The 24,670-nt window shown below is 48.0% G+C and overlaps 3 protein-coding genes across 4 annotated transcripts; 2 read left to right on the top strand and 1 right to left on the bottom strand.

The window, feature by feature from the left end:
* Positions 1-22: 22 nt before the first annotated feature.
* Positions 23-3,704, bottom strand: grhprb (glyoxylate reductase/hydroxypyruvate reductase b). The gene is made up of 9 exons (XM_047044710.1): positions 3,416-3,704; positions 2,861-2,994; positions 2,686-2,758; positions 2,482-2,598; positions 2,248-2,336; positions 1,929-2,033; positions 1,648-1,783; positions 1,400-1,530; positions 23-967 (listed from the first exon to the last, which is right to left on the bottom strand). Exons 1-9 carry the CDS (start codon positions 3,586-3,588, stop codon positions 846-848), a joined length of 1,080 nt encoding a protein of 359 aa, XP_046900666.1. The 5' UTR covers positions 3,589-3,704; the 3' UTR covers positions 23-845.
* A 620-nt stretch (positions 3,705-4,324) lies between these two features.
* uba6 (ubiquitin like modifier activating enzyme 6) lies at positions 4,325-14,889 on the top strand. Its single transcript, XM_047045498.1, has 33 exons — positions 4,325-4,378; positions 5,203-5,284; positions 5,601-5,695; positions 5,809-5,837; positions 5,925-6,019; positions 6,225-6,336; positions 6,438-6,518; positions 6,667-6,789; positions 6,877-7,000; positions 7,109-7,212; positions 7,410-7,472; positions 7,565-7,641; positions 7,765-7,831; positions 8,022-8,165; positions 8,573-8,640; positions 8,738-8,816; positions 8,945-9,025; positions 9,183-9,260; positions 9,424-9,605; positions 9,724-9,829; positions 9,955-10,044; positions 10,161-10,241; positions 10,451-10,579; positions 10,711-10,762; positions 10,855-10,918; positions 11,007-11,076; positions 11,226-11,297; positions 11,488-11,611; positions 11,898-12,091; positions 12,404-12,531; positions 12,636-12,723; positions 12,819-12,913; positions 13,233-14,889. Exons 2-33 carry the CDS (start codon positions 5,244-5,246, stop codon positions 13,378-13,380), a joined length of 3,084 nt encoding a protein of 1,027 aa, XP_046901454.1. The 5' UTR covers positions 4,325-4,378; positions 5,203-5,243; the 3' UTR covers positions 13,381-14,889.
* Positions 14,890-16,065: 1,176 nt separating this feature from the next.
* On the top strand, positions 16,066-24,500 carry ptpn9b (protein tyrosine phosphatase non-receptor type 9b). 2 transcript variants are annotated; one of them, XM_047045190.1, is made up of 13 exons: positions 16,066-16,141; positions 17,239-17,382; positions 17,653-17,742; positions 18,030-18,154; positions 18,302-18,407; positions 18,519-18,629; positions 18,714-19,678; positions 19,789-19,885; positions 20,040-20,109; positions 20,367-20,445; positions 20,544-20,694; positions 20,889-21,096; positions 21,302-24,500. In XM_047045190.1, exons 1-13 carry the CDS (start codon positions 16,109-16,111, stop codon positions 21,523-21,525), a joined length of 2,403 nt encoding a protein of 800 aa, XP_046901146.1. In that variant the 5' UTR covers positions 16,066-16,108; the 3' UTR covers positions 21,526-24,500. The 2 variants fall into 2 exon arrangements, with proteins under 2 accessions (XP_046901146.1, XP_046901147.1); XM_047045191.1 differs by lacking the exon at positions 16,066-16,141 and having other exon boundaries at positions 17,517-17,742.
* The last annotated feature ends 170 nt before the right edge of the window (positions 24,501-24,670 follow it).

Below are 24,670 nucleotides of genomic sequence, written 5' to 3'. Positions count from 1 at the left end.
CACCTTACTGTAGAGTCTTTACACTGTTAAAAAATAATTGCCTTTTTGTATGAAATGAGTATTCGATTTCTTTTCTTTTTTTCATACCTCAAATTATTTGCTTCGTAGGATTTTGTGACTGTAAACATAAGCTATATTCATACTACTCTTCATATCTAACTTCTGAAAACCTACAGTATTAAAGGTTGTATGAAATGATGGGTTCATTTTTAGTCAGGTAGAAATACTGGGGTACTCATTAGGGAAATTATGTTGAAGACCCTGTTACAAAAATCTAAGATGACTTCCATTTCTCTCACTGTGACTTTGTTTCCATGGTGCGTGTCCATTGTAGCAGTTGTGTAAACAGTTTCTTTATCTATATATTTGCACTGTAAAAAATACTTATACAATAAGCCCATTTGTGGATAAGCCAAATCCAATTTGAAAAGCCTAAATCAAAAGATTAATTGGTAACAGAAGTTACTGCCTTATACCCTGTTGCTTGAAAAGCTGCAATTCATTTAAATGTACAAGGGAAGGACATTGACATTCTTTCTTTACATGTAACCATAGTGGAACCATGAGAAAACTAAATGTTGTACTTTTTCTTTGTTAAAAATAAACTAACTAAATAACAGAAAACCTCTTCAGTTGCTTTGATAGAATAAAAACATGTTAATGTCTCAACTTTGTGTCATCCACGTAGTACAATAAGTTGAACAGTATAGAATTGAAAACAGAAATTATTTTAAGCATAAGAAATAGAGTATGAATGTAGAGTAGAGTACAACAAAACAATTGTTTCTTTAGTTCTTCTCATTGAAGATTGGACCCTTTCCTTCCTGGTTGCAGGTGATTGGCTCCTAAATCTTGAGCTCTTTGATCATTGGCTGGCCCGTCAGGCCTAGCAGCAGGTTATTGGCTGCCAGGGCAGACATGGCATTTCGGGTGCTGTAGGAGGCACTGGCGATGTGAGGAAGAATTACTGTAAAGATGGATGGAGGGAAAAGGAAGAGAGGTGCAATAAGGCTCTGTTGTTCATATACAGCAAGCACAAATGTGTAAGTCACAAATACATGTGAAAGCCTCAGACACTTAACCACACTTTTTAATAGTAATATTAGGTCTCTTTATGGGCTTAGAAGCATCGAAATGGTGCATTAAAACCCCAGAGGTGACGACATGAGGACAGAGCTGAGAGACAAGGGAAGCAGTGATGGAGAGGACAGACTCACCACAGTGATGGAGAGGACAGACTCACCACAGTGATGGAGAGGACAGACTCACCACAGTGATGGAGAGGACAGACTCACCACAGTGATGGAGAGGACAGACTCACCACAGTGATGGAGAGGACAGACTCACCACAGTGATGGAGAGGACAGACTCACCACAGTGATGGAGAGGACAGACTCACCACAGTTTTTGAGGGTAAAAAGCGGGTGGCTGATTGGGAGGGGCTCAGGGACGGTGACGTCCAGGCCGGCGCCGGCTATCTGACCCATGGACAGAGCCTCATAAAGGTCCTGCTGGTTCACCACCCCTCCCCTGACACACAACACCAGACACACACACCTCTGAAAATCTGTGTGTGTTTCCATTATTGATGTACACATTTAGAAAACGTAGGACATTTGTGCATGTGCATGTCTGTGTCTCCGTCACCTGCTGGTATTGATGAAAATGGAGGTGTTCTTCATCTTGGAAAAGAGGTTCTTGTTGCAGATCTCCTTGGTCTCTGGCGTGAGAGCGCAGCAGATTGTCAGGAAGTCTGACTGCTTAGCCAGCTCATCCAGAGAGACTGGAGGACAGAGACATGACACACATAGTTAGACACAACAACAGATACATAACATAGACCACAATTCACTCACTCCATCCATTCATCCATCCATCTATCCATAGCTGTTCAGATGGAGGTCTGGGAGTTGACCGGTGCTACTCACCGTACTCTGCATTGATCATGCTGGCCAGTTCAGGTCTGGGTACCACGTCGGTGTAGATGAACTTCTTTACCTTGAAGGGCTTCAGGCGCTCTGCGATGGCCACCCCTGTCGCACACACAGTTACAGCTTGACAAATGCATCCGTCTATTTAAACAACCTGATATGCTAACGTCTGCAGTAACGTCGTGTGGAAGTACATGGGTCAGGGTATGTGTTTCGTGTGAGATTGTATGGGAGAGTGTCATGATGTGTGTTTAGTGTGAGGTGTGCATGTTGTAATGAGGTGTGGGTGTGGGAGGTGGAGTGTTGTCATGCTCACCGATCCTCCCCAGACCCAGGATGCCCACCGTGCTGTTAGCTAGCTCGTAGCCACACAGCCACAAGGTCCTCCAGGTGCCCCAACCTCCTCTGGGGAGGAGAACAGAGGGAGAAGAGGTTAGACATACTTGAAGACACGTTGCAGCATGTGTGTATGTAAGACAGAAAGAGTTTATGTGTGTGTGTCAGGGAGAGAGGGAGTGTGTGTCTGTGTGTGAGTGTGTGTGGACAGTACGTCTTGGCTTCATGCGTGGCCTCGATCAATCTCCTGGACGTGGTCAGCAGCAGAGCGACGGTGAGCTCTGCCACAGAGTCCGTCAGAACGTCTGGGGTGTAGCCCACACGGACCCCCCTGAAAACGCACACACATATATACACAGAATTGGATTAGGGATTGCCACATGACTGTCCCTGCTGTGTATCTGGTCAGGTCACTGACCTCTTCTTCAGCTCCTCCAGATTCAAATGGTCAAATCCCACTGACATAGTGCTGATGACCTTCAGGTTTGGACCTGTAGGAACACACACACGCCAGCACAGACACATAAGAGGAGGCCCCTTGCATTGTGTCAGGGTTAAGACATTGACATGGACAACAAAGACAATCACCTGACCTGCGGCATCCAATAACTCTGTATCAATCTTCTCGGTGAGAACGCAGAGCAGAGCGTCTATGCCTTTCACCTTCTGGAGCAGTTCCGATCTGGGCACAGGGACATCGTCTGAGTCCCACAGCTCAAACTGCACTCTGCATGAAATGAGACGTTGAGATTAATAAATAAACAAATAAATGATATACAAGTTAGCGTACATTTAAAGAGCAACTAGACATTATGTATTTAAACTCTCACACACACACAAACACTCACAACCTATGTAAGCAAACTGACTGGACCCTTCTTATCCAACAGGTCGGCGGGGCAAATATTGGCAAACCTGTTTACCCAAAGTAAATGATGAACTTTTTCACCAACTTCAAACTCTTAGCATTTTACAAAAGTAAAATGTGTGTAATGTATTCATTTGGCAGATGCTTTTATAAATATAGCCTATACCCACAATGTTCAGTTAAATAACCCCAAAACAATTGTACAACATAGCCTACATAATAAACTATAGACAAGGGCCATCAATTTGAACATTGTGTTTTTGTGTGGTCACACACTTACTGTCCAGACTCCCGGAGGATCTTCAGTCCCTCTGGGGGAATTTGTCGGGTGATATACACCCGCGGAAGCGTTGACATTTGTCTCTGCACTGCGCCGGTTAGACCCCCTGCTGTATTTAATGGAGTAACGGCAATCCGCTGTAGACGACGCAAAGCCACGCGACTACACCACATCTCTGTGGAGGGGAGAAGTCCAGGGCAGACAAGTGGAAGAGTTAGAAGACCGGTTCAAAACAGGGACTTCGGAACTTTGGCGTAGACTAGTGTCTGTGTGTCGTTGTGAGTCAGTCAGGTTGTTTTTGGCAAACTCTTGGAGGGGAGGTACAGCAGGTCTCCATCGGTCAATGATCAATATGATTGGAGGTTTAAAAGGACTGAGTACGAAACCTGGATTTCCTGCAAAATATGTCGACATCAGCCTAAACAATTATTCAATTCAAACATATCATGCGCACATCATGCACACACAGGTCTATTTCTTTGATTCAGTCATGTTTATTTAATTAATTGGATGCACAAGGCTAGACAAACACCCCTTGGCCAAGTCCTAAATGGGAAATTGTTCGGTAAATGGTTTACTGGGTAGACGAACTTTGTCTGTTTAAACAAGTTGGTTACTTCTTTCCAAATGAACGTTGCAATGGGCTGAAAAAGTTCCAAATGACCTTGGAAATTGTAGCCTATAGCCTATTAATTATTTCAATGTTTTTTTTTTGGCTTATTGAAAATAATTCATTAGGCAACTTGTTGTCCAATACTGCTCAAGTGCATTTTATTTACCTAAAATTAAACCATTAACTGTTGCGATATAACACTGCTTTTAAAATTCATATCGTTGTGGTTTCCATGCTTTTGTAAGCTACTTTGTCTAAAATAGTCTCGTTAGAATATTGTCACGTGACCATGGTAACCCGGAAGAGCTAGCCATTCATTCACTACACTTCGCGTACACTGACAGTGACAGGTAACCGAAATTGTTTTATCATTGTTTTTGCTTACACACAGTGGTGAATTTTACATTTCGGATAAATGACACTATTCACACGTACCTGCCCAACCATGGCACTTCTTCTAGAATTGTCATTGCCTTTAGATCTTGGGGGGGCTCTTATGTTATGCACGGCACAAACCCGGCTCCAGTCCAACAATATTACCAGTTACGTTATAGCTAGCTAGCTTAGCTAGCTAGTTGCTATTCTTTTAGCTAGCACTAGCACAAGCCAATGAGTAAGCAGTATAACTTGCGTTAGGAGCTACCTAATCATAGCTGATATATTTTTAGCTAGAGACACTTTGTTTCCACCCCAAAATTGCCCGCATTACTTAGTCAATTAGTGAATATATACTGTAGTTCGCTATCAATGTGCCTATATTATTAACTAGCTACATAGTAACAACATACGCCTACTCTTATGAACATCATATTTAGAGATTTAGAGATACAATAATTTGTCAGCGTAGCTTTTTAGTCTTACAAGCCAGAAAAAAAATATTAACGGTAAGTAGGTTAACTTGCGATACGTCTTAGGCAGGGATATAACGTTGCTGCTAACCCTATTGGCTAAAACAACCTACACCGGTGTTGTGCACTAACGTACCACCCTTCAAGATAGGTTGATAGACATCCTAACGAGTAATAATAAGTCACTTTCTGCTGGTCAAGCTGGTAGCCTACTATTCCCTGACATTCCGGGTTCAGCTTGTGCTTAACTCTACTCATCCTTGATATAATAATAGCCTAATTAATGTTCCTCATGTCATATGTATTTATCTCTATCTTCTCTCTAGTTGGTTGGACCTGTCAGTTTCCCCCCTCCTCCCTTCCCATCATGGCTGCAGACTCTATGGAGATCGATGACTCACTCTACAGGTTAGTCTCCTCAGTACATAGCCTCCTGGCATTACTTACCTGGAGGTACTGGATAGTAGTAATCCCACTCTGAAAGTTAACCAAGAAGCCAACTGATCACCCCTGTCTCTTCTATCTGTTGTCCGACTTTCCTCTTTACTCCTTCTTACATTCACCCTGTTTCACCATCTCTCCCTTTCTTATATATTTTCTGCTTTTCCCCTCCTCTCTCTCTCTCTCTCTCTCTCTCTCTCTCTCTCTCTCTCTCTCTCTCTCTCTCTCTCTCTCCATCTCTATCTCTATCTCTATCTCTCTCTCTCTCCATCGGTCCATCCAGCCGTCAGCGCTATGTGCTGGGGGACAGTGCCATGCAGCAGATGGCCCAGTCCTCAGTATTCATCAGTGGACTGGGAGGTCTAGGAGTGGAGATAGGTAGGTGCTGCATGTTATCATGATATGACATCATGTGCATGGCATGGCAAAAGATAAAGTCACAATGGTTGTGTGACAGAAGTGTCTTACTGTTAATGGTTGTTGTTTCACAGCTAAGAACATAGTCTTGGCAGGTGTGAAGGTGAGTTTTAAGTCACTGGGAACCTATTCTTCTCATTTGTAACATATCTGAAGACTACCAAAGGGTGTGTGTGTTCCTCATCCATAGGCTGTGACCCTCCATGACTCCAGGCAGTGTGAGACCTGGGACCTCGGCTCCAACTTCTTCATCCACCAAGATGATGTGGTAAACCAGAGGAGAAGGTAGGACACCATCACTCTAAATGATGTCTCTACAGTACCTGTTAATGTGTCTCCTACTTATTCACTCTTTTACTATCTCTTCCCCCCCTGTCTCTCTTCCCCCCCTGTCTCTCTTCCCCCCTGTCTCTCTTCCCCCCTGTCTCTCTTCCCCCCTGTCTCTCTTCCCCCCTGTCTCTCTTCCCCCCTGTTCTCCTCCCCCCATCAGGGTGGAGGCGGTGCACCCCAGGGTGGCAGAACTGAATCCCTACGTTCACGTGGAGACATCCTCCTGCCCCCTGGACGACGCCACGGACCTCAACTTCCTCAAGAGGTACCAGGTGAGGCAGAGACGGGCACCGTCGCTGGGGGGGTCCACTGTCACCTCTGACCCGCCCCATGTGTTGAGGCTAACGCACTCCGGTTGTGTTCTGGGTTCCAGTGTGTCATTCTAACAGAGGCCAGACTGACCTTGCAGAAGAAGGTGGACCAGTTCTGCCACTACCAGCGGCCCCCGATCAGGGTGAGTTATGTGACCATGACGTATGATATCTGTTGCCAAAGGATCAAATTGACCTCTCAGACCTGTAAATGTATTTTGTATCCAGTATCCTTTCTAGCATTAGCCCTTTGTTACTGATGCGCGCTGACGTTGCGGCTTTTCTCCGCAGTTCATTGGCTGCGACACGTACGGGATCTGCGTCCGGGTGTTCTGTGACTTTGGGGAGGAGTTTGAGGTGACGGACCCCACGGGGGAGGAGCCTAAGGAGATATTCATCCAACACATCACTCAGGTAACACTTCCTGTGTTTGGAAGTGTGTGTCTGTTTTAGGGGAGTGTGTGTGTGTTCTGACCTGTCCCGTTTGACCTCTGACCCCAGGACAACCCGGGGGTGGTGACCTGTATGGATAGCCGGACCCACGGGCTCCAGACGGGCCAGAGCGTTCTGTTCAGGGAGGTCAACGGCATGGAGGAGCTCAACAGCCGCTCACGCCAGGTCACAGGTACTGCGACTTGCCACGTGTTACCTGCTTTGTGTAAGATTCCCGTTTTATTACTGAGATATGTCAATGGTGTGCGTGCGTGCGTGTGCGTGCGTGTGTGTGGTCCAGTCCTCTCCCCTCATAGTTTTGCCGTAGGAGACACATCTCACATGCAGCAATACACCCATGGTGGATTCTTCCTCTTGGAGAAGACGCCTACAACATACAGATTTGTAAGCGTTATACACGTGGACACACTCTCTCACACATACACACACGCACACACATACACACAGAGAAAAACACAACTTCATCCATCTCTCTCTTCACGACCTACAGTGTTTTAAATCACCCTTGCTGCCTAAGACTGTATATTGAGAGAGCTATGCTTCCCTCTTCTGTGGGTGTGTGTGGGTGTGTCTATCTTCAGGAGACGATGGAGAGACAGCTTTGCGAACCCCAGGTTCTGACCCCAGATTTCAGCAAACCAGAGGTGAGGGATCAGAATTCCTCAGTTCAACTTCCTGTCAGAGTGAGCGGGGTCTGACAGTTTCCTATTTGCTTTATTCTGAATCCGTCCCTTAGGCTCCACTTCAGATCCATGCCGCCATGTTGGCTTTGGACAACTTCCAGGAGCAGCATGGTCGACTTCCCAGCATCGGGTAACCCAGCTTCAAACTGTGTAGAGAACAGCGCTGACACATAATAATGTACAGCTTTTAAGCGAGCGGGTTAGTTCACTGACGTGAGGCCGTTCTGTGTGTGTTCCTGCTGTTCGTGTGCAGGTGCTTACAGGATGCTGAGGTTTTGGTGACGCTCACAGAGGAAGTCAACAATACGCTCCGAAACAAAGTGATTCAGCCAGGCGTTTCCACACGCACGCATGCACACACACACACAGACAGTGTGTGACACACATTCAAATCCGACCCTCAAATATCTAGAATTTCCTTTTCCTCTCCGTCCCCACCCTGCCTCCCCACCTTTCTCATCATCTTCCCCTCTCCCCTTCACCACCACCTCCCATCTCTCCCTTCTCCAGGCCCCAGTCAATGCTGAGCTGGTTCGCTGCCTCTCTAGGACGGCGAGGGGCGCTCTCCCCCCTCTGGCCGCGGCAGCCGGAGGCCTGGCCAGTCAGGAGGTTCTCAAAGCCCTCACGGGGAAGTTCGCCCCCCTGCAGCAGTGGGTGGGTACCGGAAACACCTCCCAGGAAACACCAAGAACACCCCTGGAACAGGACATGCCGTCGAGTATACAGTTGGAATTTTGTCTGTTAATTGGGTTGTCCTTCTCTTTCCCTTTCTCTGCTCCTTCCTCCCTGGGATCTCTCTCTCTCTGGGATCTCTCTTTCTCCCTGGGATCTCTCTCTCTCTGGGATCTCTCTTTCTCTGGGATCTCTCTCTCTCTGGGATCTCTCTTTCTCCCTGGGATCTCTCTCTCTCTGGGATCTCTCTCTCTCTCTGGGATCTCTCTCTCTCTGGGATCTCTCTTTCTCTGGGATCTCTCTCTCTCTGGGATCTCTCTCTCTCTGGGATCTCTCTCTCTCTGGGATCTCTCTCTCTGGGATCTTTCTGTTTTCATTCTTGTCCACAGTTCTACCTAGATGCCATAGAGGTAGTGAGGCAGCTGCAGCATTTACCTGCTGAGGAGTTTTCTCCCAGGTAACACACACACACACATGCATAGACACACACACTTACCTATACACATGCACACATCTGACTCAAAGGCTGATGATGGAGTGTGCGTGCCCCGCAGGGGGGACCGCTACGACGGGCTGCGCGCCTGCATAGGACAGTCCATGTCCCTGGAGCTTCACAAGCTGAGAGTCTTCATGGTGAGTCCCGTCTGCCTTCTCCTCACAGACACATATGTTCTACATGGAAGCCAGAGTCTCTTTTCCCCCTTCTCCCCAGACACAGACACAGAGCAGGAGTTCATGGTTTGGTCTTTCTGTCCCCCCAGGTGGGTTGTGGAGCCATCGGCTGTGAGATGCTGAAGAACTTTGCCCTGCTGGGGGTTGGATTGACCAAGAGTTGTGGAGAGGTAGGTCTCTGTTGGATGGATGGATAGATGGATGGAGAAGGGAGGGGGAGGGAGGTACGGATGAACGGATGGATGGACAGAGAGATGAGCAGGAAGATGGAGAGAACAATGATCCAACGGAAGGATGAACAGTGTGTGTGTGCTGGGATCTCTCCAGGTGTGCATCACAGACCCCGACCTGATCGAGAAGTCTAACCTCAACAGACAGTTCCTCTTCAGACCACGCCACATACAGGTGAGCTGACGCCACATACAGGTGGCCCCAATGCATCATCATTGTCCACAGAGAGGTGGCAACCTCTCATGATCACTCGCTCCCCTCCGTCCTTCCTTCTTCCTTCCTCCCCCCTTTGTCTTCCATCTCTTCCCCCTTCCCTCCCTCCCCCCCCCCCCCCCAGAAACCTAAGAGCACCATGGCAGCGGCCGCCACTCAGGACATCAACCCTGAGCTGCAAATCGACGCCCACCTCAACAAGGTGTGCCCCGCCAGCGAGAACATGTACAACGATGCCTTCTTCTCCCGCCTCCACCTGGTCGTCACGGCACTCGACAACGTGGAGGCCCGCCGATACGTCGACAGGTGAGAGGGGGGGGGGCTAACAGCAGAACGTCCTCTGTGTACTGCTTTACACTGGGGGGATTGCTATGGACATGTGTGTCTAGGTCATGCAATGCAGACATTTTTGATCCACTTACAGCCGCAGCGTATCCAATCAGAAACCTCTCCTGGACTCTGGGACCATGGGAACCAAAGGCCACACAGAGATCATTGTGCCAAACCTGACCGAGTCCTACAACAGCCATGTAACTGCCTGCTTCCATTACCGTTTGTGTTTAGTTGGAGGGATGTCTTTTAATAAGTGTTTTCTTTCCAATGCATATCTGCTAGCTTTGTTTTGAAACAGACAATGTTTTCTTTGTGGGGACAGAGGGACCCTCCTGAAGAGGAGATCCCGTTCTGCACTCTCAAGTCTTTCCCTGCTGTCATAGAACACACCATCCAGTGGGCCAGAGACAAGGTGAGCTCTCTTCACTTGTGCTTCTAGAATGTTAATCTATCAATACTTTTGTTAAAAGGGCCTGGAATCTAGTCATCTTTTAATCTCTTTGTCTCTCTCGCTCTGTCTTTCTCTAGTTTGAGAGTACATTTGCCCACAAGCCCTCCATCTATAATGTTTTCTGGCAGACTCACTGTTCACCAGAGGCAGTGATACAGGTACTTAGGATTCAGACGCATCATTCATACATTTACCACCGTACATCCATCTAGAAAAGCATAGACTGTAGATGTGTGTGTCTCTTTGTGTGTGTGTCTCTTTGTGTGTGTGTCTCTGTGTGTGTGTGTGTTTGTGTGTGTGTGTGTCTCTGTATGGGTGTGTCCTGCCATGTGCTGATGTATGCCCGTTCTGACGTGTGTGTGTGTAGAGGATGCAGGCCAGAGAGAGCATGGAGGGGGCATTCCAAGTGATCAAGCTGCTAAGCAGACGTCCCAGCCAATGGGAGCACTGCGTCACTCTGGCCCGCCTCAAGTTTGACAAGTACTTCAAGAGAAAGGTAGGCTAACGATACCACCACTTCAGACACACTCACACGCGCCTGTCCGAGTAGCAGTGGCTTCTTACTATGAGTTGTGGATTTCATGGTTTTTCCCCCCACACGTGTCTCACGCATGTGTGCCATTGCAGGCGCTACAACTGCTGCACTCCTTCCCTCTGGACACACGGTTAAAGGATGGCAGTAAGTCTCTCTCTCCCACTCACACACACACACACACACAGTCAGCATGTATCAGGTTGACGTGATGACTGACTGTGGTCCCTCCCCCTCAGGTTTGTTCTGGCAGTCCCCTAAGAGACCCCCGTCGCCCATCCAGTTTGACTTGAACGACCCATTGTGAGTGGAGCCTCCTGTTCCCAGTGGTTGAGGAGAAGAAGGCCACAGTCCTCTCCCCCTCATCCTGTTTCACTTTCTTTCCCATCAGGCACTTCAGTTTTGTCGTCAGCGGCGCTCGACTCTTTGCCGGGATCTACAACATCTCCTACTTGGAAAAGGTGAACACACACGCGGTCGCTCATACATTCACGCGTGCACACACTAATGCACACTGACCCTGTCTCTCATTGGCGCACACATTTGACATACATACAGACACGCACCATGTAGAATGAGGAGTGATACAGGTGTGTGTGTGTGTCTGAAGGATCTCTCCCAGGAGGCTGTGGCCAGGATCCTATCCCACATCAATATTCCAGAATACAGACCTGCAGAGAAGGTAGTGACAGAGGGAGGGAGGGATGTATTTTGATCGTTGCTTTACAGGTTATCCTGCCGTCGGTTGAGGAATTGTTACTGTGCCATATTCTTAGTGGTTGGTACTGAACGTGCTTTATTCTTATTCATCCTGAATGTGCAGTTTTCTCATTGGTTGGTGTTGAATCGTCTTGTTTGGTTGTTGTGTCCAGCGCATTGAGACAGACGAGACGGCTAAGAAGCCCGATCAGCTGAAGCTGTCTCTGAGCAGCGAGGAGGAGAGGGCGGCCATCGCTCAGCTGGAGGAGGTCATCGCTGCTGACAACGTCACACCAGGTACACACCCACACACACCAGGTACACACCCACACACACCAGGTACACACCCACACACACCAGGTACACACCCACACACACCAGGTACACACCCACACACACCAGGTACACACCCACACACACCAGGTACACACCCACACACACCAGGTACACACCCACACACACCAGGTACACACTCCTGGTAAACACCACCAGTTACACACACCTCTCCTGCTGCTGCTAGATCACACCAGGTACACACACATACTTGTTGCTTTCAAACACACTTTGATGTGTATGTGTGCAGAGAGGTTACAGATGACCCCCCTGCAGTTTGAGAAGGATGACGACAGTAACGGGCACATGGACTTTGTGGCGGCGGCGTCCGGCCTGCGTGCCAGGATGTACGCCATCGAGGCTGCCGACCGCCTCAAGACCAAGCGCATCGCCGGCAAGATTATCCCCGCCATCGCTACGGCAACGGCAGCCGTCGCCGGGCTGGTGAGAACTAAACACCAGATTTCTCATGGTGGGATTCAAAGTGCAGAGACCGGCACATGTTTGTTGGCTCTGATGGAAGGAAACAGCTAACAGGTTGACGAGTTCCCTGTTTATGAAACTCATTGAGTCATAACAGTGTGTCTGTCTCACAGTAACAGGGTCCTAACAGTGTGTCTGTCTCACAGTAACAGGGTCCTAACAGGGTGTGTGTCTCACAGTAGCAGGATCCTAACAGTGTGTGTATATCACAGTAACAGGATCCTAACAGGGTCTGTCTCACAGTAACAGGGTCCTAACAGTGTGTGTTTACAGGTGGCTCTAGAGCTCATTAAGGTGGTTGGAGGATACGGGTTTGAGTCGTTCAAAAACTGCTTCTTTAACCTGGCCATACCTGTGGTGGTCTTCACTGAGGCTGCCCCTGTCAAGAGGACTCAGATCAGGTAGACACTCACACACTCATGCACATACTCTCTCTCTCACACACACACACACACACACACACTCCCTGCCCTGTTTTGAGGCCTGCTGGTGGGTTCTCTCTCAGGGAGGACATCTCCTTCTCCATCTGGGACCGCTGGATGGTGTGTGGACATGAAGACTTCACCCTCTCTGACTTCATTCATGCCGTCAAGGTATGATCACACACACATCCTCCGAGCATAGTGTGGATGTTTTGAATGTGAATGATGGCTAATGCTGATGGAGCATGGTGTGTGTGTGATGTCAGGAGAAATATGGCTTGGAGCCCACCATGGTTGTCCATGGCGTGAAGATGCTGTATGTACCTGTGATGCCGGGACACAACAAGAGGCTCAAACTCACGTAAGCTTCATTCAGTCATACAGAGCTGATTCGTCGCCCTGTCTTTTTTTCCTGTTAATGGAAACTTGTTAATGTTTCCTGGAACTATGATTCCAGGAATCGGTGTTGGTCTCTCTGTGAGACTACATTTAGTCATTTAGCAGATGCTCTTATCCAGAGCGAGACTAGACAGCATCTTTACTCTTCAATGATTCATTCTCCTCTAAAACAGTGTTCCCCTCCCCACAGTCTCTCACTGTGTAATCACTGATAAACAAGCTTTCGTCTTCCTTTCCCCTGGATCCTTCTGAATGGGCGTGGCATGTGTGTCTCCCTGCAGGATGCACAAGCTGATCAAGCCGGCGGCGGAGCGCCGCTACGTGGACCTGACCGTGTCCTTCGCCCCCGACACGGACGGAGACGAGGACCTCCCCGGCCCGCCGGTCCGATACTGCTTCAGCCAGTGTGGGGAGGCAAACAAGCCTTGACCTCCCCCCCTTCTTACCCCCTCGTAACAGCTCTACCTTCAGAAGTCCTATCCTCCTTCCCCCAGTACCAACCTCCTGATCCTGTCTGATATAACCCCTCCTCTCTCCTGCGGACCACTAGGCCATGCGAGTAGCACTTGACTGTGTACATAGTTTCTCTCTTTCAGTTTGTGCCGATGCCTTAATTAACGAGCTTCTGGTGTTTGTGATGACAATTCTGCAAGTTACATGGAAGAAGAAAAAAAACTTGTTTACAGACGCACATATAAACACACACACCACTCCGGGTTTTCTATTTTTTTGTTTTCTGGAAGCTAGACAAGTAGAGAAAGGAGAAGAGAAGTAAAAAGAGAGAAATGTTAATTGATGTGATTGAGAATTCCAGCATTGGAAAATCCTTTGGAACTGGATTGTAATGTCCAATCATGTCATCCAATCAAAGCAGCCTTTCTTGATCATCACTATGCTCCTGTTGGTTGTAATGGATGAATGTTTGAATGCTGCATGGTATTCGCTTGTCTTAGAAAGGATGCCGTGTTGTCATCTCCCCTCAAGAAACGGGTCGATTCAGTGTTGCTCATTTCACGATGAACCAGTGGAACAGACTGAGGCGCTAGAAAGGTCCAGAACCACCAAAGATTCTTTCTTGTGTTTTGTTGAACATGACTCTGATGAGTCCTTGTGGTCTACTGCCTCTGAAACCTTTAAGCATATCTTTTGTCTCAGAATTCAACCCACACACGTGAAAGTTTAAACACTGTATGTATGACTACCAGCAAGAACTATTGTAAAGTAAAGAAGGGAGACCAAACTGGCTGAATGACCAGGGTGTTGTCTGTGTGAGGTAATTGGACATTAAACAGAAGCCACCATATGTCAGTCCTTGTCATCATTACACTCCAGTATGTTTTAATCCATCATCAATTCTTTGTTTTGTAGTCTTCAGTTGTGTATCAATGAGTGTCAATGGAGAGGGGTGTATTTATTTGTTCCATACTTTTTAAAATTGTTTCTCTTAGTGAGTTTTTGTTGTTATTGTCAAACTCTCCAGCAGGTTATTAATAACTAACCTCAGTGCATCTCAGCAGCATGAGAGTCTTTGTTTCTACTCCCTTATTTCAAGGACAGGGCCTGTGTTCCAGAATGCTTCGGAAAGGAGGCATTTTCATTTTATTTTAAAGGGGCATACAGAAAGCAATCGTGCGCCCCAACAGTTATGACCCAAGTCAGGCACTGTGGGTCTGTAAGAAGCTTAGCTTGTAGCCAGGACATGTAACTGGCAGATGAACAGTGTTGCAAGAGCAAACTAAAACAGTCATCAGCTTTGTTCCTCCTTGCCTGACTTTTGCACAGAAAATGTATCTAGTCCTCCTACTTGTGCAGTGAATAATGTCAGAAGATGCATCAAGTGAAAATGCATTTAAAACAAAAAAACCATGTGACATGACTGTGATGATGTTCATCCTTGTGACAGACAACCAATGGTCCAATAAAAATCAGTTTTCAGGACATGGTTAAGAACCAGTTGGTGTGCTGTTTCTTTATTATTCTACGGAGCATTGGAGACAGATCTGTATTTACCTGGGCTCCTATGGTTTGAACCTCCAGGTATCCTTAGTGGTAGAGGCAGATCAATGTCCTTGCCTCTCTTCCAGGCGATCATTCTGGGAGGCTGCCCCCTGTATGAGGCCAATCAGACATCCCTATCATATTACAGAGCTTTGATTTAACTGAATTACCTTCAACTATACTTGTTCATTAAATATTAATACTCTGTTCTTGTCTGCTCTATCATGAAAATGTTGTTTTTGTCAAAGTCTTTTTTGATCATGCCCTGTTCTGATTTCTCCATGAAACGCTTCTTGTTAGGAGAACTGCGTTTAACTGGGCCAGGTTCTTTATGTTATACCTGGGCGTCACCCTGACAACATCTGCAGGCAACCATAGGCCTGATTTATTGAGTTGCACTGAAGATTTATTTAAGCCTAATCAGCAACTGTGTTGAAGCAAATTCAAAGTTCCCCCTTTAAATGCACATCAATAAAATTGACCTATGATGATAAATTATATGCCTATTGCAGTTTACATTTGACCTTATTTTACTGGTAGCCAAAGACGATTGGGATAGTGTTTTACTGACAACTGGTCAACTAAATTCCCTATGCTACATCGCCATGAATTGTCATGATTTGTCTTGCTAATGCCCACACACAAATGTTAACACACACACACATTCTTATGGGGAGGCATTGGCAAAGTGATTAACTGGCCATGTTCCCAAACCCACAGTGGGATAGTGGTGCTCTTTTACTAAATGAAGAGAATGATTAGTTCTCCATATTTTCCTAGGGGGAAACTCTGAACCGAGCCAGTGTTTAAATGCACCCCCGTAGTACCATGGCAGACAGTATAACTCACTTCAGCGCTATAGGACTCAGACACAATTAACAGTCTGTAGTTCTGGTGCTGATGGTTTCGCATCCAAACCTCCAAATCTGTGAAGGTTTAGTGAACTTTTCAGAGAGTAGTTGGCATGTCCTTTGCTCTTGTTAATAAACCAAGCTAAAAATATCCAACCATTATGACAAATCATGACATTTGACCATTAGTTTATGAAGCTCTGATCCCTGAAGAGACGCCATCCTCCTGTCCTGTCACACTTGTTTCGCTCTTGGCGTGAGCGAGCAAGTAGTGGGCGCGCCCGTTGTGACGTTGTGGAGGCTTCAAGATGGCGGAAGCCCTAACAACCCAAGAAGAGCTGGTAAGTCTCCGTAAATGTTTTTAATACCGCTTCTCTCTAAACTTGTATTATTATTTTTGTCAGTCCTGTTCCCTGTTTAGTATGCACAAATTATGGACATATTTTGTGCAATAATTCTTTGGAACCCTTCGAGGAGGGTGATAAATAGTCGTGGCCCGTTCGCACCCTCCCGTCACGGCCAAATCCCGTGTGACTACAGTAGCTGGTTAGCATGGTTAGGATGGTAGCCCAGCTAGCTGAGTGGCTAAGAGGGACTGGATAGCTAGTACATAGCAATGTGTTGTGATTCTGGCTACTCATCGAAAGTCTTAATAAATGCCATACGATAAGTGGAACCGAATGGTTACTAGCGTCAAGCCTCAATTTTTGCCGCATGTCATGGTTGTTTTTAATGCAGCTGTTCGACGAAGTAGCACAGCAAGTCTTCTTAACAGCTTGCAAGCTAGTTTCCATCTCTACGATACCACATGTAGCTAGCTGGCTAGCGAGCCAATCCGTGATGACAGGAAACTAGTGCACGGTATAGCAAGTGGGGAAAAGCTGTAAAACGGTAGTGTTCAAAATGATCGTGGTTTTGTGTGCGTGTGATGAACTGACTGTGTGGTAGCAAATCTCGAGCAAATTCTGCGAAGGCTTGGCCCTTGTATTAGCGTTCCAGTTAGCATGAACGCTGCATCTCATGTTTACGGCAGACAGTTCACAGAATTGGTCTTCCAGTTCCTAGCATTGTTGTTGTCATGAACAGCTTGCCTGCTGGTGCTCAGCTTCAGCGAGCGTGTTTTTCGTTGGATAGAAAGTGTCAGATGACCATGTAAAAATGGTCTGGGACATCACCACCCAGTTATAGCTGGCTAGCACTTTTACACGGTAACTATGTTCGCTTCCCAGCTAGCCTCTGTAGATTAAATCTGAAACCTGAGATGTTTGCGAGTGCACATAACCATGTTAATTCAGATTTGGGATCTGTTGCATTACATAGAATGGTACTAAAAGATAACGAATTAATATGAACATTCTGCAATCCACATTATGTTAATAATGCTTTAGTACGTGCTGTGTGTGTTCAGATGTTTAGTTGTCTCCCCTACTTATTCCAGGCTGTGGAGGAGTTTCTGGGTGAGGTACGCAGCAGAGAGCTGCCCCAGAGTGCTGCTCTGGTCTCCCAGACAACAGCAGTTAAGTTCCTCATGGCCCGCAAGTTTGACGTCTCCAGAGCCATCGACCTCTTCCAGGCATACAAGGTGTGTGTGTGTGTGTGTGGGTGTATGTGCGGTGCTCACTTGTAGGTACTGAGTGAGTCTGTCTCTGCCTTGCTTGTCTTAGTCATTCAATCACTGAACCAACTCATCATTTACCATTAGTGTCTGCTTGCCAGGAAGTGGATTCCTATCTTCTGAAGCCTGGTGTCCTGTAAAGCCTATGACTCTGCTGCCACAAAGCGCACAGTCAGCCTCACCCTTTCAATCTGTAATCCTCTTCACCTTGTCATCCTGTCTTGTTTATCCAACAAGAACACCAGGATAAAAGAGGGCATCTTCAATATCAATCCAGGAGAGGAGCCACTGCGCTCGGAACTGTTGAGTGGCAAATTTACTGTTCTGGTGAGTGTTTGTATGTATGTATGTGTGTGTGTGTGTGTGTGTGTGTATATATATATATTTTGTGTGTAACCTGTGAGTGTGTGTAAATTGTGTGTGTGTGTGTATATTTCTTGTGTTCGTGCGTGTAACCTATGTGTGTGTTTTTGTATGTACATCCTGTGTGTGTGTATATATCTTGTGTTTGTGTGTGTAACCTGTGAGTGTATAAATTCTGTGTGTGTAACCTGTGAGTGTCTGTGTAACCCATATGTGGGTGTGTGTGTAACCTGTGAGTGTGTGTGTTCCAGCCTGGTCGTGATGCGAACGGTGCTGCTCTTGCTCTTTTCACCGCTCGTCTTCACCGACCTGATGTCACTACCCACAAGGCCGTGCTTCAGGCCATCATCTACCAGCTGGACAAAGCCATCGAGAGGTGAGACACATCCAGCAAACTAAAGCTTTCACAGCATTGCTTACGAAAATGTGTTTCTTAGTCACCCCTTCCTGCCCCCTCTATCCCTTAACCCCTCTCTCTCTTCCCCCCGTCCCCCCCCCCCGTCCCCCGTCCCCCCCCGTCCAGTGCTCAGACCCAGCGCGAAGGGCTCATATTCATCTATGACATGACCAACTCCAGCTATGCCAACTTTGACTACGAGCTCTGTGTCAAAATCCTCAACCTGCTGAAGGTACAACTGTCTGTCCAGGTCTCTCTTTATTCCCAACCCCTAGGCTAGTAGGCTCCGTGTGTCCTGTGGTCCAGTGAAGGGCAAGTCAGTGAGATGTGTGTGTCTTTGCAGGGGGCATTCCCGGCCCGTCTGAAGTGTGTATTCATTGTGTCGTCACCACTCTGGTTCCGAGCTCCCTTTGCCGTCCTGCGCCTCTTTGTCCGCGAGAAGCTCAGAGAGCGGGTATGTGTGTGTCGATTACTGTTTTACATGTGTGTGCTTAAGCTCTCTGTATGTTCCGTGTGTAATTGTGTCCCCTCTTATCAGGTGTGTACGGTGAAGGCTCACGAGCTGGCCAATCACATCCCAGTCTCCTCGCTCCCAGAGCACCTGGGTGGGACCTCTCAGTACAGCCACGTTGCCTGGATACAGTCCTGCGTCAACAAACACACACACGCCAACCCAGGAGAGATGTTCACACAGGACACACATGACTGCGTGGGCAGCCTGTTGTGCTCCTACTACCTGGATCCCAACAACGCTAGCGCGGGTGCTATGCTAACCACGGCTCAAACCTCCATAGGCTCCAACACAAACCCCCAGTTGGTGTTAGCCTCCCAGCTAGCCACAACCAACTCCAACTGCTATGACGATAGCAATGCTAACCAACACAACCACTGTGACGGTGTGGATGGCAGGACTCGTGGCCAGGCCCTGACCCAGCAGCAGCACAGCCCACATTTGGGTCAGAACCGGCCACATGGGAACCACCAACACTGGAACGGTTCTGCTGTGACGGCGGGGTCAGGGATTAATAGCGGCACCACCCCCAACGCTAATGTTAACGGTCGTGGCCGCCAGCCTCCTCCCCAGTCCGAGACCCCCCCGGACACACCATTGCATCAGAAGGGAAGTGAGGCCGTGCTCGTTGACAAGCCCTCAGGCTCCACCCACATCGTGGACAACCAGGAAGTGGAGGACGAGAATCACGGGGAGGAGGATGATGATGATGAGGAAGGGGAAGGGGTTCCTCCGCTGCCCCAGAAATCTCTCCCCCGACCCCCTCAGCACCCGTGCCCCCCCCTGCCCTCCTCGTGGGGGCCTGAGGATGAGGAAGAGGAGGAGGAGGAGGAAGACTTGTGTGCTGAGGTGTCCATACACATGCCTGAATCCGGGGGCATGACGGTACAGCAGCTGGTGGAATACGTGAAGAAGCAGAAGAAGAAGGGGATCTACCAGGAGTACGAGGAGATCCGCAAAGAGCCGCCCGCCGGGACCTTCGACTACTCCAAGTAAGAGCCAGTAATGCCCTGGAGAAACAAGCAACCCTAACCCTGGAGAAGCAGCTCCTCTTTCTGACCTGCGATGACCTGTTGACGTTTTTCCCGCCCCTCCTTCCTAGGAAGCCCGCCAATCAGATCAAGAACAGGTACAGCGACGTTCTCTGTCTGGACCAATCCCGAGTGCGGCTGTGTCAGCTGGGTGATGATAGGGATGAGGTAAGTGAGACCTGGCGTTTTAATGATCCACCTTCTTGGAAGTGTTGATCTCTCTGTTCCGATCCCTTTGTGGCTCTGATCTCTCTGTGACTCATCTCTCTCTGTGACTCTAATCTCTCTCTCTGTGGCTCTGATCTCTCTTTGTGGTTCCCAGACTTCGGACTACATTAATGCCAGCTTCATGGACGGGTACAAGAGGAACAGCGCTTACATTGCCACTCAGGGTGAGTCCCAGCATGCACCTGTGCTCCAAGCTGAGACTGGGCCTTCCCTGGGTGTCTACCCACTGCTTCCTCAAACTGGCATCTGGTTGGTCAGCAGTCTACAGCATGTTACTGAAGAGGGTTTTATCTGGTTGGTCAGCAGTCTACAGCATGTTACTGAAGAGGGTTTTTCCAGTTTGTCTTCGACTGTGGTTCAGTCATGCAGACCTCGGTGTGGAGAGTGTGGTCATGTCAGTTGTTCTCGTTGTGGTATTCAGGTCCATTGCCGAAAACCTTTGGTGATTTCTGGCGCATGGTGTGGGAACAGATGGTGCTTATCATTGTCATGACTACCAGGTGAGTGTGTTCAGTGGTTGTGAGACAGGTGTGTAAGTGTTTTGTGTCAGGACAGGGTTGACAACATGACTGTGTGTGTGTGCGTGCTTGCGATCCAGGGTGGTAGAGCGCGGGCGTGTGAAGTGTGGTCAGTACTGGCCCCTAGAGGATGGGAGGACTGAGCAACATGGCTATTTCCTGGTGAGGAACACGAATGTCCAGGTGTTCCACGACTTCAAGCTTTCTCATCTGGAGCTCTATAACAGCCAGGTACACACACACACACACACAATACTTAACCAGAAAGCTCAGCTTATCCATCTCTCTTTAAATTACTCTCTCTCCTCCCCCTCTCTTCTCCATCCCCCTCTCTCCTCCATCCCCCCTCTCTCCTCCATCCCCCCTCTCTCCTCCATCCCCCATCCACATCTCTCTTCCATCCACATCTCTCCTCTGCTCTCCAGACAGGGGAAAGACGGGAGGTGTCCCACTACCTCTACGTCAGCTGGCCAGATTTCGGAGTGCCTAAGTGTGCGTCGGCCATGTTGGACTTCCGTGAGCACGTGCGTCAGCAGCAGGAGGCGGCGCTCCAAAGCCTGGGCTCCCAGTGGGCGGGGCCTCCGGGGGGGCCGCCTCTGGTGGTACACTGCAGCGCAGGCATCGGACGCACAGGTAGGAAGAACTACTGCTGCCCTCTCTTACCCGGCTGACAGTCCTCTCTGTCTGCCTGTGTTTACCCGTGTCCCGGTCCTGTGGGGCTGTCCACGTCTTTGTGCTCCTTCTGAAGTTTGGAGACCTACACCAGGAAACGGGTTTGCCACTGACATCGTCATCTCCCTCTCTCTCCCTGTGTCCGTCCTCCTCGTCCGATGCCCAGGTACGTTCTGCACGCTGGACATCTGTCTGGCCAGGCTGGAGGACATCGGGACGGTGGACGTGCGACAGACGGTCCGCCGCATGCGTGGCCAGCGGGCCTTCAGCATCCAGACCTGGGACCAGTACTACTTCTGCTACACCGCTGTCATCGAGCACGCCCAGCGCAACGGGAAACTGTCCCCCGTACAGTGGTCCGACTCCGACCTGGAGACAGACAGCGAGTGATGCAGGGAGGGAGGGATTGGGAGGAGAGGAGTAGAAATGGCTCCAGCCAAACTGGGAAGAGGAGCGGAGGAGTGACAAGAGAAGGAACGCTGGTAGAGGACGGGGAGGGGGGGGGGGGGGGGGAAGAGGATGGAGGGATAGATTGAAGAGGCCTCCATGTGGTGTAGCAGACCCCCTCGAAAGATCCCAAGAGGAGGTGGAGGAGCTGCATCCGTTCATTGAGTTGTGCAGACAATTTTCAACTCCCATTTTTGACATGGCCCATCTCCAGAGAGAGGTGGGCCCTGCCCTGAGACCGACGGGTCTGCCCATGACAGCCACGTACACGTTGTAGCATTTTGATATTGACTTGCACATGAGGAATGACAAACTTGAACTAGAATCCCGACCTTTCACCTTTGACTTTCCTGTTCCTTTGGTATTGGTCGATTGTGTGTCCTTCCTTTGTGCATGGTGTGTGTATGTGTGTGAGATCGTGAGACAAAAAGTGAAACTTGAATACTTCAGTTGTATTTTTCCTGAGTGTGTGTGTGTCTGTGTGTGAACAACAGGAGCCGGAGGTGGGACTGTGTGTGTGTGTGTGTGTGTAAACGTTAACGATAGCAGGTCAAGGTGGGGCCGTATGTTGTTTCCATGTGTCAACGACAGGAGATCGAGATATATCAAGTTCATATCTGGTTTCTCTCCGTTTTCTTTGGACTTGCTTGTTTCTTGTGTACTTTAGTTTTTCTATGGTGGATTTGTATGTGCGTTTCATAACTGCATATGTAGACTAACCTCACAAAGCCAAAGCCCTGAATGCTTGGATGTACTCTTGACTAAGATATTATGACTAAAGCCGTGTATATTCTTGTAACATACGTTTATATATTGTGCATAATATCAAACTGAAAGAACAACAAACAAACAAAAAAAAAGCCTTGTTTTAATATAAGTGACTAAACCTTGAAAAGTCTATAGTAGGCTAGCTAGACTCTTAGGAGGAAGAGAGTGAATGCTTTGGATGAATATTTAAATATGTAATTGTAAACCTGTGTGATTGTTCAGGTCTTGCATCATTTTAACTGTTCGGGCATCCTGATTGGACGGTTACATAAATATTGGCCTTAAAACTTCCTGATTCACTGCCTCGTCGTCCTCAGACTTCAAATCTTTACACCCCCCTTTTGACAACTAGTGTTTTATCCTTTAAAGCCCTAGCTTTGAACCTGTGTCAGACCCATACTGAGCCTGTTACCCTGGTAAAAAATATCCTAAACTCCATTATCCTGCCTCTTCCTCATATCCACTCTCTTCTTGTTCATGTCCGCTGAACAAGGTTAGACGAACGATTCCTGAGGAGTTCTTTAAATGTTGTATTTTTGGTCAAGAAAAATACATTGTCGTATTACGGTACCTGCTGCTGTGTGTCTGACCCAGGTTTCATCCAGCTCTACAGGGTCAGTTGACACCAGGGTTCCAGTCAGACGCGTGTTCCCTGTTACTAGGGGTGGGTTACCTGTCGTGGGGAGGTGGAAGCGGGACCAATGCTCCTTTTCTGTCTTTTTCTTCTTTCCCCCTGTTCCCCTGACGCCACGTCAGTGCTGAGTCTCACGAGTCACGCTGCCTCAGATGTGCCTTCCTGTAGCGGCCCGGGGTGCAGTCTGCCCGCCCACGCAGCAACTGGACCCAAACGTGTGTACCTGCATAGTACACCGTGCTGTGTCTCCGTCTAGCTCCTAGTACACGACCCTTGACCCTGAGTCCCATGTGCCTCTCCATATGTACTCCAACCTAGTGCACTATCTTGATGTTGGGGGGGGGGGGGCCCGTTCTAGTACTCTTCAAACGCCTTACAGCCTGCTTCCTTTACCTGGCATACATGAGGAGGACGGATGGATGGAAGGGCTTTTCACTGAGATGGGCTTAGGTTTAGAACTGGGTTTGTTTGGAGTCTTGACCGTAGACATTAGACCTCAGGGGGTAAGAAATACAATGTTTATTGTTTTTGGTTTATTTTGCCAAGTTTTCTCACTAGTGTCAAAGATAATTTTTCTCTGCTTACCTCTAGTGATTATCAGTTAAATTAAGTATATCAATTTTTATTTTGTATTTTATACAGCATACTGTAATATTGTATCCTATAATATTTATGTATTTGTAAAACTTCAACAGTATTGAAAAATCAGTGAATGTTGGTACGACGTTTAGGAAACCAAACCTGAATTAATTCAATAAGCTGAAGATCAGATGGAGTGAAACACAAACGGGTTTGGAAGTTTCCATTGAATGATTATGAACATGTGACCTGCCGTTGTCTTTTCAGTACTGAGTCACACAACAGTGGCTTGAATCCAGGACAATGTATGTTTGGAGGAGAGTGGTGTTTCTAGGCACCAAGCCTGGATCAGCTCTTATGTATCCAGATTGCCTGTTTCATCTTTGGACATCCTACAAATCACAATCACAGGAGGAAGAAAACAACAGGATTATCCAGTGGACTGGCTGATGTCTTTCCACATGATTGTTTTTTAAACTAGAGGGGTAAAAGGAAGGGCTTGAAGGATAAAGTGACAGAGGAGATGAATGTTCAGCGGCCCAGGGGTTCATACCTGAGCGGTGCATGGATGACCCTGGGGTGACCCTTGATGCCAAAGGCCCCAGACTTTTCCTTTTGCCTGCACAGCCTTCAGGCAGGGTCCGAGCACCCCAGCCTTGCTCTCAGACAAACACGCCCGGAGCGCCAGGACACCCCTATGGAACGTGGTCTGGGATGGAAGGAGAAACAGAATGTGTGCAGAGAAGGCCCCAGAGAGAGGCACTGGTGAGCTGTTTTCTCCTCGTTCCTGGACAGTGGAGAATGCTATGTGACGTTGGAGTTGGTGCTTCTTTTTTGTTTGTTTCTTTTTGTGCTTTAAGTTCTCGTGATTGAATAATGGCCTTTTTACATGCTGTCAGCCTGGCTGTTCATTAAAACAAAGGTATTATTATCCTGAGTAAAGACCTGTGTGGACTGCTGTCTAGATATGGATTATTGAGGGAGGGAAGGGAGAGACGGAACTAACCCAAAGTATAATTGAATCAGCCACTACGTATTGTCTTGCAAGTTAGTGTCGGCTTTGTCATTATTTTAATAAAAAACAACGCCACAAATACCCCTAAACCT

Source organism: Hypomesus transpacificus, chromosome 22 (genome assembly GCF_021917145.1).
Source record: "Hypomesus transpacificus isolate Combined female chromosome 22, fHypTra1, whole genome shotgun sequence".
In the NCBI taxonomy this organism is placed as follows: domain Eukaryota; kingdom Metazoa; phylum Chordata; class Actinopteri; order Osmeriformes; family Osmeridae; genus Hypomesus; species Hypomesus transpacificus.
This window is presented reverse-complemented; position numbering and strand designations above follow the sequence as displayed.